At 40.5% G+C, this 19,056-nt stretch overlaps 1 protein-coding gene across 1 annotated transcript; it reads left to right on the top strand.

Annotated features, from left to right (window-relative positions):
- Window positions 1-4,342: 4,342 nt before the first annotated feature.
- LOC124258339 (hephaestin-like protein) lies at window positions 4,343-18,563 on the top strand. Its single transcript, XM_046692428.1, has 12 exons — window positions 4,343-4,596; window positions 5,790-6,043; window positions 7,816-8,028; window positions 8,803-9,130; window positions 10,585-10,691; window positions 11,212-11,422; window positions 11,702-11,979; window positions 12,658-12,863; window positions 13,498-13,684; window positions 14,535-14,747; window positions 15,553-15,760; window positions 16,485-18,563. Exons 1-12 carry the CDS (start codon window positions 4,463-4,465, stop codon window positions 17,419-17,421), a joined length of 3,276 nt encoding a protein of 1,091 aa, XP_046548384.1. The 5' UTR covers window positions 4,343-4,462; the 3' UTR covers window positions 17,422-18,563.
- Window positions 18,564-19,056: the final 493 nt, after the last annotated feature.

Raw genomic sequence — 19,056 nt, 5'->3', positions numbered from 1 at the left:
TTTCATGAAATACTTCCGTACCTACCATAAAGTCTATATGTGTGTATCCAGTGACTAACCTACTCGCTAAAGTCAGCTGTTTGATGTCGATATCAGCTATCGACATCTGACTGACATCACTGCGAGCGGAATCTGGTACAACACCATCACGTGTAGAGCAATGAACAAGGCATGCAAATACGTCGATGTCACAATGAACTGTTTGATTCAGAACACCACCCAGAGTTGACATTTCCATGATATATATAGGAAGAAACAAATGTATTCTCAACACGATTTATGTGGGGATTTTATTTCAACAGGATTTGGCCTCAGTCGGGTAGATGCTAGATCGTCTTTCAAAAAATGATCATTAAACTTCCTGGTCTTACAGCTAACAGTGCAGTTTAAGAGTTATCCGTCGCTGCAGCTGTCTCTTTGTTTGCTGTCGGATGTTTAAGCATGTACAGATTGTTTGCTGACACAGGGCGTGCTCATGGTCATATATGCGCCATATATTGGTAAATTAAAGTGTCTTCATAGAAACGGACCGGTGAAGACCAGGGTTAGAATTGATCTTCAGTAACCCATGCTTGTCGTAAGAGGCGACTAACAGGATCGGGGTGGGTGGGGGGTTGGGGGTGTGTGTAAAGCTCGCTGACTTGGTTGTTTAACACAGCATTCAGTAGTTGTCCAGCTATCTGACGGCGGTGTGTAAATAATCGTCCCCTGGATCAGACAATCTAGTGATTAACATCGTGTTCATCGATCTACGTAGTTGGGATAAAATGACATGTGTCAACCAAGTCAGCGAGCCTGACCACCCGATCCCGTTAGTGGCCTCTTACGACAAGCATGGGTTGCTAAAGATACATTCTTACCCCGATCTTCACATGTTCTTCGTATGTTATCCTCCTAATAATGCGTGTACAGATTACTTGTTATTCGACATAACATTTAATGTCAATTCGTGACAACATTGTTCTATTTCAAAATGTAGTCGGATCCGCAAACAAACTCAACTTGGACAGTTACAAGACTGGTAAAAACGCGTCCTATTTGCAAAACACCTAAAAATAACTCCTGGCATGTCAACATGAATTCCGTCACATTTTGTCTCGCAGGTTATTAATTAACGAGCCATGGTAGCTGAAAAATTTCCAGGGAAATAAAACTTCAACACTATGTATACGTCAACACAGCAATAAATGAAAATTCGTCAGAATTAAAGTAAGCTGTTTTAACTTTTATAATGTTCCATGTTTACACATTAGTTTGATCTAGTGTTCCAGATATAAGTTTAAAACCATGTCAATAATCAGATATATTGAATTTTCGAAAATATATTTTACATTGTAAGATACACTGAACGCCAAAAGAAAAGTTACCCTCCTTCCTTAATGACGGAGGTACCTATCTTCAACTGGCGTTGTATGTCGACCCCTTCTGCACCATCCTAATGACTTTTTCTCTCACTTCAGCTGTTAATCGTGGCATATTTCTCGTACTTGTGTATCATATCGTCTTTTCTAGGCTTCTAGAGTCATTCTACATGTGAAATGGAAGCATATACTGCTTGAATATTGCTGCGTTTTGGCGATTGATATTGCTATGTGTAAACAGCAAATGGAAAAATGTTACTTTGCAAGCCAAACAATGTTAACAAAGATCATTGTAGGAGTTCCTAAACCTTTTTGAGGGTCTGACTCTGTCATTTTGAAATTGAACATTGAACATAAATTATCTAGCAAATCTGGTATCTATCGTATAAAATATTACTACAATTATTCTTTTGTATTCAAATATCCGTGTTCAAGGATGAACAGGTTTGTACATATATAATTACTGTTTAAAATATTCATCTGCACAAAATATGTTTTCATGCTAACTTCATTTCCCTGTTCCGTGAAACACAATCGTCATTAAAAAACTATGTTTGACTCGGAGCCATGGTATTTACATGCACCAGAGCATTATGTTTAATCGTTATTATTAAGCCTTGGGCCTGATTCAAGGAACGCCTCGGGGGGTCTATACACGGAAATACGATCCTGCATAGGTACACAAAAGCCAATCAAAACAGACATCGAAATATCTACCAGGACATGGACTTTGATATCAACAGTAATATCAGCGCGCATATTCCGAGCTTTTCCTTAACTGAGTCAATGCTAAATAATGCTTAACTGTCACTTAAATATTTTCTTTAAAGGTATTAACTGTCTGTATGTTAATTTGTTTCTCACGAAAATACCACAACACATCAACTCCCCTTGTTCGTCCCATTTGCGATTTGATAGAGAAAATTATTAATGTTTGGTGACTGGGGCGGTAGGAGCCTAGTGGTTAAGCGTTTGCCCGTCACGATGTAGATCCGGGGTCGATTCGTAATGGGAGGACAACGATTCGGTTATCTCCAAATTGACAGACACCCATCTGACAGACAGTCGATTGACAGACACTGAACTAGAAGGTTTTCTTTTCGGCGATCTTTCAAAGTAAATAATATAGCTCCAGTTTTGTTCTGTGTGTTTTGATTTGGACTATACCATTATAATGTGTAGGTAACAGGTAGTAGTTAATCTGTTTATTAAACCGTAAATGTTGTTACTTTAAGGAGTCTACGAACTGCCTGTCTGCGTAATGGGAGGACACCGATTCCCCACTTAGGTACAATGTGTGAAGCCCATTTCTGGTGTCCCCCACCGTGATATTGCTGGAATATTGCTAAAAGCGGCGTAAAAGTAAAGTCACTAACTCACTCTTATGCAGTTATTATTAATATGTTTGTTCAGAGACAAACGGGTCGAGAAGCATACCCACATCTCGAGAGATATATACACTAATCGATAAAAGAAACGTTACCCTCCTTCCTAAAGACGGAGGTACCCATCTTCAGCTGGCGTTGTGATGCGTGGACATCTAAATCACTGTTATTTGTTTATTTCGGCATGGGAGAAAATAGCACAATTTAACTCTTCAGAAATAGACACATTTAACCTAAATATGAATACATTTAAGAATTGTTTTTCGTGATTTGCATAAAGCTGTGTTTTAAGCTTTCGTGTAAACTAGTATCTTCTAATATATCTTTGATAGTTTTTAAGTAATTCATAAGGTAGGAGGGTAACGTTTCTTTTGACGTTTAGTGTATACTGAAAAAATGTGTCAATATATACCTATAAACAAACAAATATACGTAAAGCCATAGAACGAATATTCCGTTAATTAATAACTTAAAGAGTAAACTTATGCAAAACTAATATAAAAGTATATTATATACATAATTATGTTGTTAATTATATAACAGTAGAGCGTTACGGTACCTAATGAAATAGGTACCCATGTAGGCAATATTCCAGCAATACCATGGCGGGGGACAACAGAAATTGGTTTCACACATTGTACTCATGTAGGGAATCGAACCCGGGCCTTCGGCGTGACGATCGAACGCTTTACCACCAGGCTACCCCACCGCCCCTTCAAAGCGATATAGACCGCCTCTGTGGTATAGTGGTTAGAGCGTCCGCCCGGAGAGCGGAAGGTCGCGGGTTCGATTCCCGACCGCGTCATACCAAAACACATTAAAATATGGTACTTATTGGTCCCTGCCTGGCGCTCGACATTAATGGGTAGAACAAGGACTGGTCGGCTCGGAGTCAGTATAATGTGTCTGAGTGGGGTATTCATGCTTCACTGCGACATGGTATTTCAGTGGGCTAGCACTATAAAACCAGCTTAAGTCCGCACATACACATACACACGCATGCACGTCGTCATATGAGCCAAATATTCTCAAGTACGACGTTAAACCCAATTTAACCTCACCTCCAAAGCGATACAGGGTTACAAGCTTCTAATGGTGGACGTTAAAACAATTAAAATATGAGAAAGGTTGAACGAACGAAAATGGGCGTAAATATCAAATCGATTTAATAAAAGGTGATCATGAATCAATAAAACGTATAAAATAAAACAAGAATTCATTCATATAAAACGATTCTCATAACACTGAAATGATAATGTTTAGCAACGCCGACAAAGCCTCGTGTCTGTAGTTTACATTAGGGACACGCGTACATGACCCAAAGGTTCACTGAGTCACCTCGTACGTGAGTGAAAACATGTAACTATGTAGAGCAATAGCTAAATATTGTGACGCAATCAATAGGTGAAAACGTTTAACTCCTTGCTAAGTTTAGTTACATTTACTCCACAATTCTGGAAAGTCCAATTCCTGCGAACTTCCTCATCGAAGATCCGTCCACGCCTTTTATTTTCTTTGCACAATCATACGTCAATAGACCACGTGTGTCTTATCCGGTTTGGAAAAGATATAAAATATCGGGGACTCGTTAAGCTTCGGAACGCATCGGAGATCGAATCACTAAAGGCTGCTACATAGGTTTAGTTCGGACGTTTAAAATATTGAAAAACTTGCGATTCGAATTCCATTCAGAAGTAGATTTTTTTGTTTAATGAAATGAATTTTTTAGTTTTCTTTTGTGTATTGGCACTGTTTTATTCAGTGAATGCTCGCATACGTGAGTATTACATCGGTGCTGTTGAAATCGAATGGAACTATGCTCCCCACGGGAACAGGGTAAATAACAACAGGTAAGTACTTTTTAACTGTATAGAATATATTGAATATTTAATACTTTTTCTCCTCCCGCTTGTTTCTAGCAGGGATTTTATATTTTATTTGTTCTTATTTTGTTTCCTTCGAACTTTGTTGCTGTATTTGAATATATACTGCGGGGTAAATGAAAGCATACTTCATTTTAGTTGTGCCTGAAAATGAAACGAACACGAAATGGCTATTAAACAACACTTAAATTCTTGTTTGTATTTTTCTAAAACGTATGGTCGACAGGTATTTTTTTATTTCGTTAAAATTCAATGATGGCCATATCTTGACAATTTGTTTTGGGATCAGGTATGAAAACAATTTTGTTTTGATAATATTTCTAAATATGGATTTTAGTCTCAATGGCAATAAAATAAACTCTTTAATTGATATTTTTATATTTCTCTCGGGATTTTTATGGTCAGTGGATTCCTGTAACCCATTTATACCCATGAAGGTCCGGGTTAGAATATTGATCTTCAGTAACGCCATATAGCTGAAATATTGCTGAGTGCGGTGTAAAACTAAACTCACTCACTGTAACTAATTTATAAGAACTAAAACGCCTAACGGATTAAATAAATAAGACCAACGTGACTTAACGCCAAACTCACTCACTCCTGAATCAAACTATACTTCACGTATCTGTATACTCGTTTAGCTAACCATACCTGTTAATGAAATACCGACTATAAGAGTCAAAGTATGCGAACCAGCCTTGATATCTCGTTGATAACATTAACTTAACATTCTCCTTAAAATATATTTAGCCTGCTTTCATTAAGTATATAATGTGTGAATATTGTAACAGAAAATATATTGCAAATGAATACTATTTTTTTATTAGTGTGTGACTATTATATAGACTTAAGGATGATTTTAAGGGGTTTTACCCATTTTGTTCTAGGGAGGTAGGGGGATGGGGTAATCAATTTTGTACACACGGATGGCAATTACTTGGTACAAAAACTTTACGGCCCTAACTGTAGTAAATGTCGAAACAAAAAACTGCTGCTTTGATTAGCAGAGAATTTGGTGATTAACATTCAAACGCAAGATACCTCATGGAAAACAGCTTCTTTTTTATATTATGAAGCCACGTTTCAGTTCATTTTCTTATACCGTTGTCATCACATTTTGGGGATATGACTGATATCAAGTCTGTCTATTTTGTTCGCAGTGATTTTGATACGTATCTTAAACCGGGACAGGACCGTATAGGAAGTGTGTACAGGAAAATAGTATATCGGGAATTCACTGATGGCGGTTTTACAAAGCAGCGCCCCCATGCGGCAAGTTTGGGATATGTGGGTCCAACCCTACGGGCCGAGGTTGGAGACACTATCAAAGTCTACTTCAAGAACATGGCGATGACCGCTGGACGTAATTTCAGTGTCCATCCTCACGGTGTCCAGTACAATAAGGATGCTGAAGGTTAGTTTTGATACAGCAGCTGTCGTAGTTTTCATTGTGATGCCTGTGTTTGTTTGTTTGTTTGTACGTTCCAAGTCTCCATTATTCTAGTTACCCCAAGGTTGACTGAATGTAATTCAGTTTGGGAATGGACAAACCATTAACCAGTGATTGATATTATAAGCAAGGTCCCACGGTGTCAGGGCGACATGCAATGGTCGTAATCACCGGATCGAATTCAGTTAAATTAAAACAAAAACATATTGGAGGCCTCGTCTAAACTTGACCCCATTCGCTCAGTAATCTGACTGGCTGTATGTTTCGTATTACGACGGAGGACACCAGAAATGGGCTTAACACATTGTACCCGTGGAATCGAACCCGGGTCTTCCTTTGGTGTGACGAGCATACGCTTTAACCACTGGGCTACCCCACGTCCCTGTTAACGAAAACGCAGACGCTGCTGTTGATTCTTATGACAATATAGCATGACCAGAAATTATTGAGAATTTTAGGAATATGTTTAATTGGATTTCTGGTATAAACAACCTTGACCAGCTATCAAGTGCTTGGTTTCATTCAAGAGAGACAACTCCGTTAATCCTTTTTCATTAGTTTGTGAAGAGTTATCCCCCTTTGTTTACTTGCTGGCAGACGACATTTTCAGGGATTTTTATGGATGATTTAGAGAAGAGGAAGTTGATCAGCTAAAGTGATTTCAAGTAGAACAGGCATCTCTTTGTCCACTGTTTATCGTGTTTTGAAAAATATTGCAAATGGAATATGGCATTGAGCACCAGAGAGGCGCAGGTAGGCCCAGAAAATTGACTGTCGGTGACAGGAGGCGGCTTGGTATTCTTGTTTCTAAAAACAAACGAAGGAGTTTAGAAAACTTAAGGCTGGATATGATTGATAGAGGAACTGTGGCTGTCTGTAAGGAGACAATTAGAACTGAGTTGCATGCAATGGGTTGGCAGAAAAGTCGAGGAATTCCATCACCGATCATGAAACCTGAACAAAAGGAGCGAAGGTTGAACTGGTGCTTACAGCATAGAAATTTTAACTGGGACAATGTGATTTTCTCAGATGAAAGTTCTGTGTGGCTGTTTCCTAATACACTGAAATTCTGGACCAAACAAACTGAAAAACCTTTGTATCAGTGCCCAAAGTACAGTCCGAAATTTAACGTGTGGGGTGGCATGTCTGTGTTAGAGGCAACGCCCCTCTGTGTATTTGAAGGGAATATGAACAGTGAGCGGTACACAGATATTCTCGAGGGACATTTACTTCGGACTGCTCACGGGTTCTATGGAAATATTTGGATTTTCCAGCAGGACAACGACCCAAAACATCGCTCAAAGCATTCACAGGCCTGTTTTCGGACCCAAAATATGACATTATTAGATTGGCCAAGCTATAGCCCTGACCTAAATCCAATAGAAAATGTTTGAGAACTTATGAAGGAAAGTGTCAATAAGAAAAATCTGACAAATATTGCTGAAATGAAAGAAGAGGTGGTCCGATATTGGGACAGCATGGACCACGACTTTCTAACTTCTTTGATCAGTAGTATGCCCCGCCGCATTGAAGCCTGCATTGCTGCCCATGGTGACTTGACAAAATACTAACTGTTCACCTGTCTTTGAATCTGGAGTTATTTTCTGCAAATATTCACATTTAATACGTGAGTAATGAGTGAAAAAATATATATAAATTAACAATCTTTAAATTCTCAATAATTTCTGGTTGTACTGTAACTGTGTTTGAATGACTTTTCACTTGTCATTTTCAAGGTGCGCTTTACGTCGACGCGACGACAGGTACAGACAAGGCTGATGACGGCGTAGGTCCCGGAGAGACGTTCACGTATGTCTGGAGGTTGACACCCAACTTTGCCCCCACCAGTGACGACTCGCGATGTCTCGCCTGGGCCTATCACTCACACGTGTCGCCGGTCCAAGATGTGGACAGCGGATTGGTCGGCGTCCTTATGACATGCAAGAGAGGTCAGTAAACACAGTCTAAACTGTGTACAGGGTTCACGCAAGGAATATTTTCTGACATGGGTCCTTTAACGGGAAAGTTCAATATTGCAAGGGTGTGCCTATATTTGCCCATACAACACAATGGTAAATGCCTCACGTGTTTGAAAACGTGGGCCTAAAATCTCAAGGGCTTCTACTACTACCATGGACTACAAATGTCAATTGTATATCAGTCATATATCATCTGGAATAGCTAACTGTTTTGGTGATAAGGTTGTAACTGACATATGTACATGTCATCTTGAAATTTGAATTCGAGTTCACTATCGCCTGAACCTGGTGTTATTAAGGGTAGAGACTCTGTACATCGAATCTCAGTATCCTTGAAATACATAATCTAAAGGATTCAATACATGCATTGATTCAGGTCTGTTTAATCATATAGTATTAAGTAATGTTCATGTTATTACATATTATTGTTTTTATCAATATTAGCAACGTATAACTCAGAACTAGAACGTATGTGCTTCAGTTCCATTTGGTATGTGTTTATTGGGACATTACAACGAACACGGACATACGTGAGAATCTCGGGAAGGGGGCAATGATTTGGGAAGGAGACATATATTTTGCATTATGTCTATGAGTCACATAGACATGTCTTCTTCATTATGTCTATTTTTGTAAAAATATGCCTTCTGTAACAATGAGTTTTTGGTGCAGACAATTCTTTTTTTTCAACCTGTTTGTTTCAAATAAATGTTGGACAAAGCTTTGCTAAATGTGTTCATACAGGAACGCTTCGTTTTGGCAACAAACGTCGTGACATTGACAAAGAATTCGTGCTGTACATGGACCAGACTGACGAAGGACGGAGTTGGCTCCTCTCCCAGAACCTAGACAAATGTGGCAATCCTTCCGCATGCTTATCGCTTAGCAACAATAACGATGGCTCTTTCAAGACATCCAACTTGTTGTTCCACGTCAACGGCTATATGTATGGAAACCTGCCTGGCCTCGATGTGAGGCAGCGTGATGACGTCATCTTCCACTTCCTGTCCCTCAACACCGGAATTCAGAGTGCCCACTTCAGTGGTCAAGTCCTGACCTACAGGAATCACAGGTATGTCGGGTGGGATAAATAAATAAATAAAGAAATAATAATAATAAACCTTCATATTCTCCGGAAAGTTCTTGGTGGGTTCGACTAGGCAGCGTTTCCTGGGAGAAGACCCATTCGCTGTCTGGGCTGCGTGTAGAGGGGGCAAGGGCCCTGAGCTGATGATGAGCCTTACCAGCCTGACTGTGCCAGGATCACCCGAACCCTCTCTGCTGCATTTTCATCTTTAATCCGTAAAACATAATAATAATTATAATATGTGCACCAATACTGCGACAAACCCCAGGCACAGAGTGTTTGCTCATGGCGCTACAAACAAAATGAAGTCACTGCAAAGAGTCAGTGAGTTTAGTTTTACGCCACACTCAGCAATATTCCAGCTATATGGCTGCGGTCTGTAAACAATCGAGTCTGGACCAGACAACCCAGTGATCAACAGCATGACCAATTTCTCCATATATATATCTACACACTTTCCTTATTAACCCAGGGATACAGAACATGTTTTGGTGAGTGTGTGAGTGAGTTTAAGTTTACGCCGCACTCGATCTGCGCAATTGGGAACCGATGACATGTGTCAACCAAGTCAGCGAGCCTGACACCCGATCCCGTTAGTCGTCTCTTACGACAAGCATGGGTTACTGAAGATCAATATTCTAACCCGGACCTTAACCATATCTGGGTAATATATCCCGAGTAAAATGGTTTGGATACGACTGTACAGATGGAAAAGGATGAAATAAGATTTAAGTGGAACTCTACTCTACTGAGTGTCTATTCAGTACCAGTCTTGTATTTTGTGCCTTGTGCTTAAATTAAACACTGGTCAAGCACGGTGACATATTTGATACATGTCATCTTCATCCCAATCGATGTTTTTGATGCCAATCACAAGGTTGTCTCGTCAATTCTCTATTGTGTCCAGAACATCGCAATTTAACCGGAATATTGCTGAGCATTAAACAGCAATCCATAAACAACTGTTTGTATGTGATCAGTGGATTATTAACTGATACAGTTTAAAAGGTTTGTGTGAGCAGTGTTGGGTCAACAATATGATCTAAAATTCATCTGAATGTCAATTGCAGAAGCTAAGTTTCCCATTTAAGCGGGTTTCAGAAACTACCAAAAGGAAGATGGTTAGGGATGAGAATCTCACCTCCGGCAACAAAACATTCTCTGAGATATATTCTTGGGTTTAGTTTTCCTCGTGTGTTGCGTTGATCTGATTCTAACCAGGTTCGGATCCAATCTCCAGTATTATGTGTAAAGTTCAGGGCCTAGATTTTCGAAGCTCTCTTAGCGCTAAGATAGTCGTGAGTTAATGTTAATGTATGGCACTTGCTGCTATCTTAGCGCTAAGAGAGCTTCGAAAATCTAGGCCAAGAATCTTGGCCTTAAACTATACAATCTGAACAGATAATATCATACAACTGTCTGTCGTCTGTCTGTTACAGAGTGGACACAGTTACCTTCTATCCAGCTACGTTTGTATCAGCTCGTATGATACCCATCAACACCGGCACGTGGCTGCTGTCGAGCAGAATCGCCGAGGCATTCGACGGTAGGTGGAAATCTTGTAATATCACTACCTTCCTTTTTGTGTAGAATATTAAGCATTCTTTTAGAGTTTAATCAACGAAATGGAAGGAATTATGTTTTACCGCCTACATTAAATGCGAGAAGTTAAAGGGGCGTACAGATTTTCGAACATCGCTCGTCACGCCGTAGACCCGGGTTCGATTTTCCATGAGGGTACAAGATGTGGAGCGAATTTCTAGTGTTCCGCGCAGTGATATTCGTAAGATAAATGCGGTAGGCACCATTAGGTAGATTTACGTAGGTTTACGGAATCTGGCAGACCTCGCGAGCGAATCCAAGTGTAAAGTCCTTGTGAACACTATTTTTTGGTCCAACGGTGAATGATATTCTGCGTTAAACTACTAGAATATTGCTGTCTGATACTATTTTCAACCATACACTGTCCAGACTCCTATAGAATTACACAATGTTCTTGTATTTGGAAGTCAACAGTGATCGTGTAATTCTCGTTATGTAAAGGATATACTTCTCATCCCCACCAGGTGGCATGCACGCATTCCTGAATGTAAACCCTCGCAGAGGTTGGCGAGGGAAGAGAAGCATTAATTTGTTCGAATCACCGCGTCTTCCGTGGGGCTACGGCAAATCCCGGAACAGGAAATACTATCTTGCTGCGGAACTCATTGAGTGGAATTATGGTCCTTCCGGTAAAGACTTGTTCAATGGAGGAAATCTGACTGGCGATTCAGCAGGGTAAACCTTCCATTTTTTCTAATTATTTGATAACATTACGTTGAGACTATTGTATGCATGATGTAAACGCAGATAATGGCGGTCCTAAATGCAGCTGTGCTTAAAAGGGTTGTCTCCAAAATTTAAACCCTTAAAACAGGGACATTGTATGTGCTTAATTAAGATGATTAGTAACCGCTTTACGAGCATTCATAAAGACTAAGTTAGCAGAGTGTAGAATAGTACCTAGATTCGATGGAACATGACTAGCAATTTAAGTTTGAATTTTTAACCTTTCAGCATTGCGAGCCAGTATTTTACACGAGGGCCAGACCGCATCGGGGGAGTGTATAGAAAGGCTGTTTACGTGGAGTACACTGACGATAGTTTCCGGACGAAGAAAGGAAGGAAGGATAATGAGAAACACCTGGGATTCATGGGACCTGTCATTGCAGGCGAGGAAGGGGAGACAATCGAGATCGTCTTCCGCAACAACGCCGATAGGCAGTACTCGGTATATCCACACGGAGTTATGTTTACAAAAGAAAATGAAGGGTTCCTTTACAACAATCCCAAGAGTAAGTGTGAAGTTTTTGTCTAAACATCAGACTTGATTCAAACAGTTTTAATTGACATTATAGGCACCAAGTGTCCCTGTCAGTGTACAGAGTTACGCCCCGTAGATGCTAAGATCCGTTGCGTGTTAGTTCTTTGCACTTACTGTTACGTTTCATAAAAATGCAGCCATGTAGAAAGTTTACAGGTGTTATTTTGAGCTTCACTCCGACGTAAGGTAAACACGACAAGACTTTACACACATACCCTTCGAAGTTTTGGAGTATATTCGCTCAAAATACCCACAAACGTTTTTGAGTTATGTAGTCACGGATTGTCCCAGAAACCATAAACACATTACCACGCATTTGACAAAATCTGCGTATGCGTTCAACTAAAGAGAACCCAGTCCTTACAGAGAATATCATTAGGGGCACGATTTACTCGGCTTATGACCTGCACGGGGATCCGTAACCCTTTGCTTGTCTTAAGAACCGACTAAAATGAGGATCGGATGGCCACAATATGAGAACTTGCAAAGAGCATGTCATTGTTTTCTGAAACCGGGATTCATTGGGATTGATTATATTCATTGCCTTGATATAGATTTAATATTATGGCCTTAAACAACATGCTCTCTAGATCTCCCGCTTTTGAATCTCCATTACCATGCGTTATGACATTTGAATCTTTCGTTTCAGCAAATCAAACAACCGGAAAAGTAGCTCAGCCAGGGGAGACAATCACCTACAAGTTTCGGGTCCCCCAGATCATGGGACCTTCACGAGATGACCTCGACTGTTTGACCCACACATATCACTCCGCGGCTGACCCGATCAGAGACGTGCACTCCGGTCTCCTTGGCCCACTCCTCGTCTGCAATAGAGGCCAACTTAGAAAACGAACGGTCAGTCAGTAAAATATGACACTGTGATGCTAATATTATCGTAATTGTGTATCGTTTTTATCTGTGATACAAACGTATTGCTAGAAACGTATGTTTCAATGGGACAGTGGTACAAAGAACACGGCTGACATTTTCATTAGAGACCAATTTCTTCATATTTCTATCTACACAATTTCCTTATTAACCTAGAGATACAGAACATGTTTTGGTGAGTGTGTGAGTGAGTTTAGGTTTACGCCGCACTCGATCTGCGCAACTGGGAACCGATGACATGGTGTCAACCAAGTCAGCGAGCCTGACACCCGATCCCGTTAGTCGTCTCTTACGACAAGCATGGGTTACCTAGGATCATTTCTAGCCCGGACCTTCACGGGTACGTGTTTTGGAAACTGACTGCATTGTTAACAAATTTGAAATTGTTGTCACCCAACAGGCAACAGAAAAAAAACTTGGAAAAACTAGTGTGATCTGTTAGTTGACCGTTCGCCAAGAAGACCACCTTCCATTCCACATAAAGTTACAATATGTGATAAACCCATGGTCATTCTCGCCTGCCCAGTGATACAGGTTTTGGTGTTGTTAAAACGGTTGTTTAAAATACATCATTTCACCCACGAACGTCTTTTTCTTTCAGTCCGGGTTCCTGTTCAGGAGGAGTCAGCCCACCTGGTACGGTCGTCTGACCCACCTGTACCTTCTGTTCTTGACAGTGGACGAGAACAGGTCATGGTACATTGACCACAACATTCAGACTTACACAACGGACCCAGCGTCCGTCAACAAGGATGACCCTGCCTTCTTCGGCTCAAACCGAAAACATGGTAGGTGACAAAAGAGGATCGTCGGTCTGTTAGACATGAGAACGTTGAATAGATATGTAACATGATATATGATATACAGTGGTAACAGTATAACCGGCTTCTGACTAGTTTGGTTCTGTTAAAACCAGACTAAACGTTTGTTCTTATACAAATTCAGTTTATTCAGATTCCACTGTAGCAGTAGTAGCCACACTGGCAGCGACAGTGGCGGAATGATATTGTTAAAGTAGAAGCAGTAGCAGAGGCTGTTGCAGCGGCGGTAGTAGTAATAGTAGTAGTGGCGGTGGTGGTAACATCAATTGTAGTAGCAGTAGTAGTAGAGAATGACAGTAGAAAGAGCAATAGCTGTAGTAGTAGCATCAGCTTCAGCAGTAGTAGTAGTAGTAGTAGTAGAGAATGACAGTAGAAAGAGCAATAGCTGTAGTAGTAGCATCAGCTTCAGCAGCAGTAGTAGTAGTAGTAGCACCAGCAACTGCAGTAGTAGCAGCGGCAGCTGTAGTAGTACTAGCATTACTAGTAGTAGCGGTAGTAGGGTTAGCAGTAGTATCAGCACTATCAGTATTACTAGTAGCAGCAACAGTAGTAGCAGTAGTAGTAGTAGTATCAGCTGCAGTAGTAGTAGTAATAGTAGTAGTAGTAGTAGAAGCAGCTGTTGTAGTAGTATCAGAAGTAGTAGCGGTTGCATTAATTTCAATTCATTTAGAATCAGGTATGTGTTTTGATGTCTATTGACAGGAACGGGTATCAATAGAGTTGTTTACATGCCTATGTGTGGAATTCATAAACAGAAGCACCTGCAGTGATACACCAATAGAGTATTGACTATGATATGTTCCTTTCTTTATGACAGCCATTAATGGACGAATGTTTGGCAACCTGGAGGGTCTGGAGATGTGCCAGGGAGATGAAGTTGCCTGGCACATCATCGGCTTTGGGGGATGGTTTGACATGCACGGCGTCAACTTTGACGGACAAACGCTGGATTTCCTTGGGACAAAAGTGGAGGGCAAAGAAATCATCCCTGGCTCGGCCGTCACCCTGTTGTCGACACCAGATAGAGTTGGTCAGTGGCTCATTTGTCAGTGTTAAAACGGGTTTATCGGGACCTGTTATTTCATCATTTTGTTTAGGAAACGTTCCTGAATTATGTGGTTATCTCGATGAGAAAATTCAACACAGACGGGTGTTCAGTAGCCTAGTGCTTAAAGCGTTCGCTTGTCACGCCGAAGGCCCGTGTTCGATCCCCCACATAGGTACAAAGTGTTAAGCCCATTTCTGGTGCCCCCTGCCTTGATGTTGCTGGAATATTGCTAAAAGCGGCGTAAAACCATACCCACTCACTCACTTACTCCACAACTCAGATGTAATATCATTATTGACAAAATAATCGAGTCTTGAGAGTTGGTTCATGCCGGGGTTGTTATGAGGGATATCATTTAAATCAAAGGTCCAGTTTCAGATATATATGGCAATTTTATGAAAATTAATCCTGATATGATTATACTTTATCACCCCTTTTTAATCAACATGGCTCTGGTAAGTCCTGTTTATGTCAGACTTCCATTTCGTATGGACGCCCAGGTGGCTGAGTGGGTTAGATGACTGACTTTGTGTGCTGGAGATCATCGTTAGGTGCCTCACTCTGAGAGTGCAGGTTCGAATCCTGGATTGGAACCAACCTAACAAAAGTACTAGAATCTGTACTTTTCTGAGAAAATCCCAAATATAACATATGTTACATTTAACCACTATCTAAATGACATGTATTCATAGTCCTGTGCATGACAATCAAATATTTGTCTGTCTGTCTGTCTGTCAAAGAAATATTTTTGCAGCATTATATAGATCCTGTTCTATCTTTCTCATAGGTAAATGGGCACTTGTATGTCGGACTAACTTCCACTTTAAGACTGGGATGGTGGCTCTGTATGACGTCAAGTCGTGTGGAACCCGGCCGAAACCTTTTGTAGCCAGCAAAACCCGGAAGTATTTCATCGCTGCCGAGGAAGTAGACTGGGACTATGCTCCGATACAGCGAGATCTCGTGACAGGGGAGAATTTGACAGATCCTTCTTTGTAAGTCTAATTGAAACGAAATGTTTATTTCTAATACATTTGAAATAGGTTGGTATTCTATAACAGATCTAAATGTATGGTTAAATATCTTCTTAGCTTTCATGTGTGTAGATACAGAATTTCAGTTTATATATTAAGTATTTTGAAAGTGATTTCATCGATAGTAACTAAAACAGGACAAACTATTCACATAGTCATGAAATATTAGAATGTAAAATATAACTCGAATAATACTGTATTTGACATAAATATCTGTCATGCAGATATTTGGCTCATTCTTCAAATTCTAACATGTTACAATATGGAAGAAGCTGCATATCCTTGGAGTCTATTATTATTTTTACTGTCTAATCTTATCGAGGAACGCTTTGCATGATCTCAATCACTAACTGGTCCAGAATCTATTATTGACAAGGGGTCGTTAATTAGCTGGAATGAAACCCGTGATGATCCGGCTTAGAATTTGTCTTCAGTAACCCATGCATGTCGTAAGAGGCAACTAACGGGATTGGGCGGTCAGACTCGTTGACTTGGTTGGCACATGTCATCGTATCCCAATTGCGTAGATCGATGCTCATGCTGTTGATCACTGGATTGTCTGATCCAGACACGATTATTTACAGAGCGTCGCCCTATAGCTGGCATATTTGCTGTGTGCACACACAAGCACAATCAAGAATTAACTTCTAGGAACGACTCCGAATGCTCTTCCCTTATTTTTCAGACCAGGGCACTTGTTCGTGAAGGATGACGACTATTTCATTGGTAGCACATACAAGAAGGCTGTATACCGAGAGTACACAGATGCCACATTCAACACTCGTAAAGCCCGCACAACGAAACAGGAACACCTTGCTGTCCTCGGACCTGTCATAAGAGGTGAGGTCGGGGATATCATTGAGGTAGTTTTCAAGAATAAGGCCACAAGACCCTACTCCATTCATCCTCAAGGTGTCCGGTACGACAAAGCCAATGAGGGGTCGCTTTACAACGACGGAACCAGTCAGAAAGGTGACGACGGAGTACTTCCGGGTCAAACATTCACCTACAGATGGGAGGTGCCTGAAAGAGCCGGTCCCGGAAAGAACGACCCTGATTGTATATCCTGGATGTATTATTCGTCCGTGAACTCTGTCAAGGACATGAACAGCGGGCTGGTTGGCCCGTTGATCATCTGCAGCTCCGGGACGATGAGTTACGATGATGCAAGACGTGACGTCGATCGGGAATTCGCCATACTCTTCTTCGTGTTTGATGAAAACGACAGCTGGTACCTTAACGACAATGTTGACAGGTTCGCACCACAAAGAACGGATCTTCAAGACGCCGAGTTCCGAGCAAGCAATTCCATGAATTCCATTAACGGTCGTATCTATGGTAACCTGGATGGTCTGGTCATGGATGAAGGAGACTGCGTTGATTGGTTCATACTTGGACTTGGATCAACATTTGACTACCACCCTGTTCATTTCCACGGGCAGACTTTCCTCTCGAGGTCCGACAAAGTTCACAGAGGTGACGTCATTGAGGTATTCCCTTCGACGACGCAGGTGGTGACAATGCTAACGGATAATCCGGGCACCTGGATCCTGCATTGTCACTTCAGTGAGCATGTGAAGAGCGGCATGGAGGTGACGTATACCATTCGCCCGGCACCATAGTACTCAACGTGAGCGAGTTAGGTTTAACGCTGTGAACAGTATTTCAATTGCATGACGGCGTGTCTAAAAATGGGGGGTGGGGTGGGTGTCAAAGCAAGAAGGTCGGGCCGGTACACACTTCACTTACTGTAACGTCTGAGTGAGTTTAGTTTTACGTCGCTTTTAGCAATATCGCGACGGGGGACACTAGTACTGGGTTTCGCACATTGTTCCCTTGTGGGGCATCGATCCCGGGGTTTCGGCGTGACGAGCGAACGCTTTAACCACTCTGCTAACCCACCGCCCCTTGTAGCGTCCGATATCACCGGTATCGCATAATATTTCATGTGATGTTAACATACATGTATTTCAGAGTTCTGAGCTGAACGAACGGTTGTTTATCGTAGACAAATCAATAGTTTTGTGGATATATGTTGCTGTTATCAGCTGTTTCACGCCATAGTCATTCATTCATTGTATAAAAGAGTATGCATGTTCCGTATTTATCAAAAGCAGTCAGATAGTGTTCGTTCAAGATGTTAGAAACTCGAAATCCATCATGTTTTGCGAGTAGAGTGTGTGAGTGAGTTCACGTCGTCGTTTAGTAGTTTGGTGAAATTAGAGTACATGTAGTTTGATGTATGAATCAAGTCAAATAGAATATCATGACTTATGAATGTTAATTTCTAATATAATATAATCTCTAAACAATCGAATAGAGCTCATTTTCAACCGTCATCTCTCATTTAAAATGTTAAAGATATGTTTGCAACATTTATGACATAGATAAAGCAGAATTATTATTAATATCAAACTCAATTTTGCATAATCATAACTTTTACTTTGTATATTTGTATGAAATGGATGCTTAATCAGATTTTATATATTTTATTAGTGTTTTGTCCCATGTCTTGATTGCTTGTCAAATCCATTTTGGAATATTATGTTTTTGAAAAAATATTTATATGATCCAAGAATATTCTGTGATAATGATTTTATATGAATATTTATTAGATACAAACGTGTCATGATATGTGTTGTGATTGATGATGTGCATCTTTCCAAAAGTGTTTTATATGATATCACATTGTTTTATGTTCACTGATATCATTCACTTGATATTTAATTTCATTTATTATTATAATAAAAAACAAACAAATATATTTCCAATGTTGGTTGTTATAGGAAACACGGGATGAAGATAATATTTACCGCATACTATTTACGTAAACTAGAAGGCAAAGGAATATGATATCGCATGTAAACTGACGTTTAAAAGAAAATATACACCCATATTTGGTGGTCTCTGAAAATGACACAAACATGATAGTGCAAACCAGTGGGAATATCATGCCGCTGTTTAACATAGATACACCAATCAGAACTGTATACTGACTCCCACCCTTCTCTCTCCGGACGTTCTATACACTACATTAAGATTGGTTGGTTGTTTAACACCGCACTATATGGCGACGGTCTGTTAATAATCGAATCTGGACCAGACAATCCAGTGATCAACATCATGAACATCGTTCTACGCAACTGGAATACGATAACATGTAACAACCAAGTCAGCAGGACCTTCACTACCTCAGCGAGCCTGACCACCCGATCCCATTAGTCGCCTCTCACGACAAGCATGGGATACTGAATATC

Source organism: Haliotis rubra, unplaced genomic scaffold (genome assembly GCF_003918875.1).
Source record: "Haliotis rubra isolate DU_JTF1 unplaced genomic scaffold, ASM391887v1 Scf69, whole genome shotgun sequence".
In the NCBI taxonomy this organism is placed as follows: Eukaryota; Metazoa; Mollusca; class Gastropoda; order Lepetellida; family Haliotidae; genus Haliotis; species Haliotis rubra.
The sequence above is the reverse complement of the archived record's forward strand: the minus strand, read 5'-3'. Positions and strand labels throughout refer to the sequence as shown.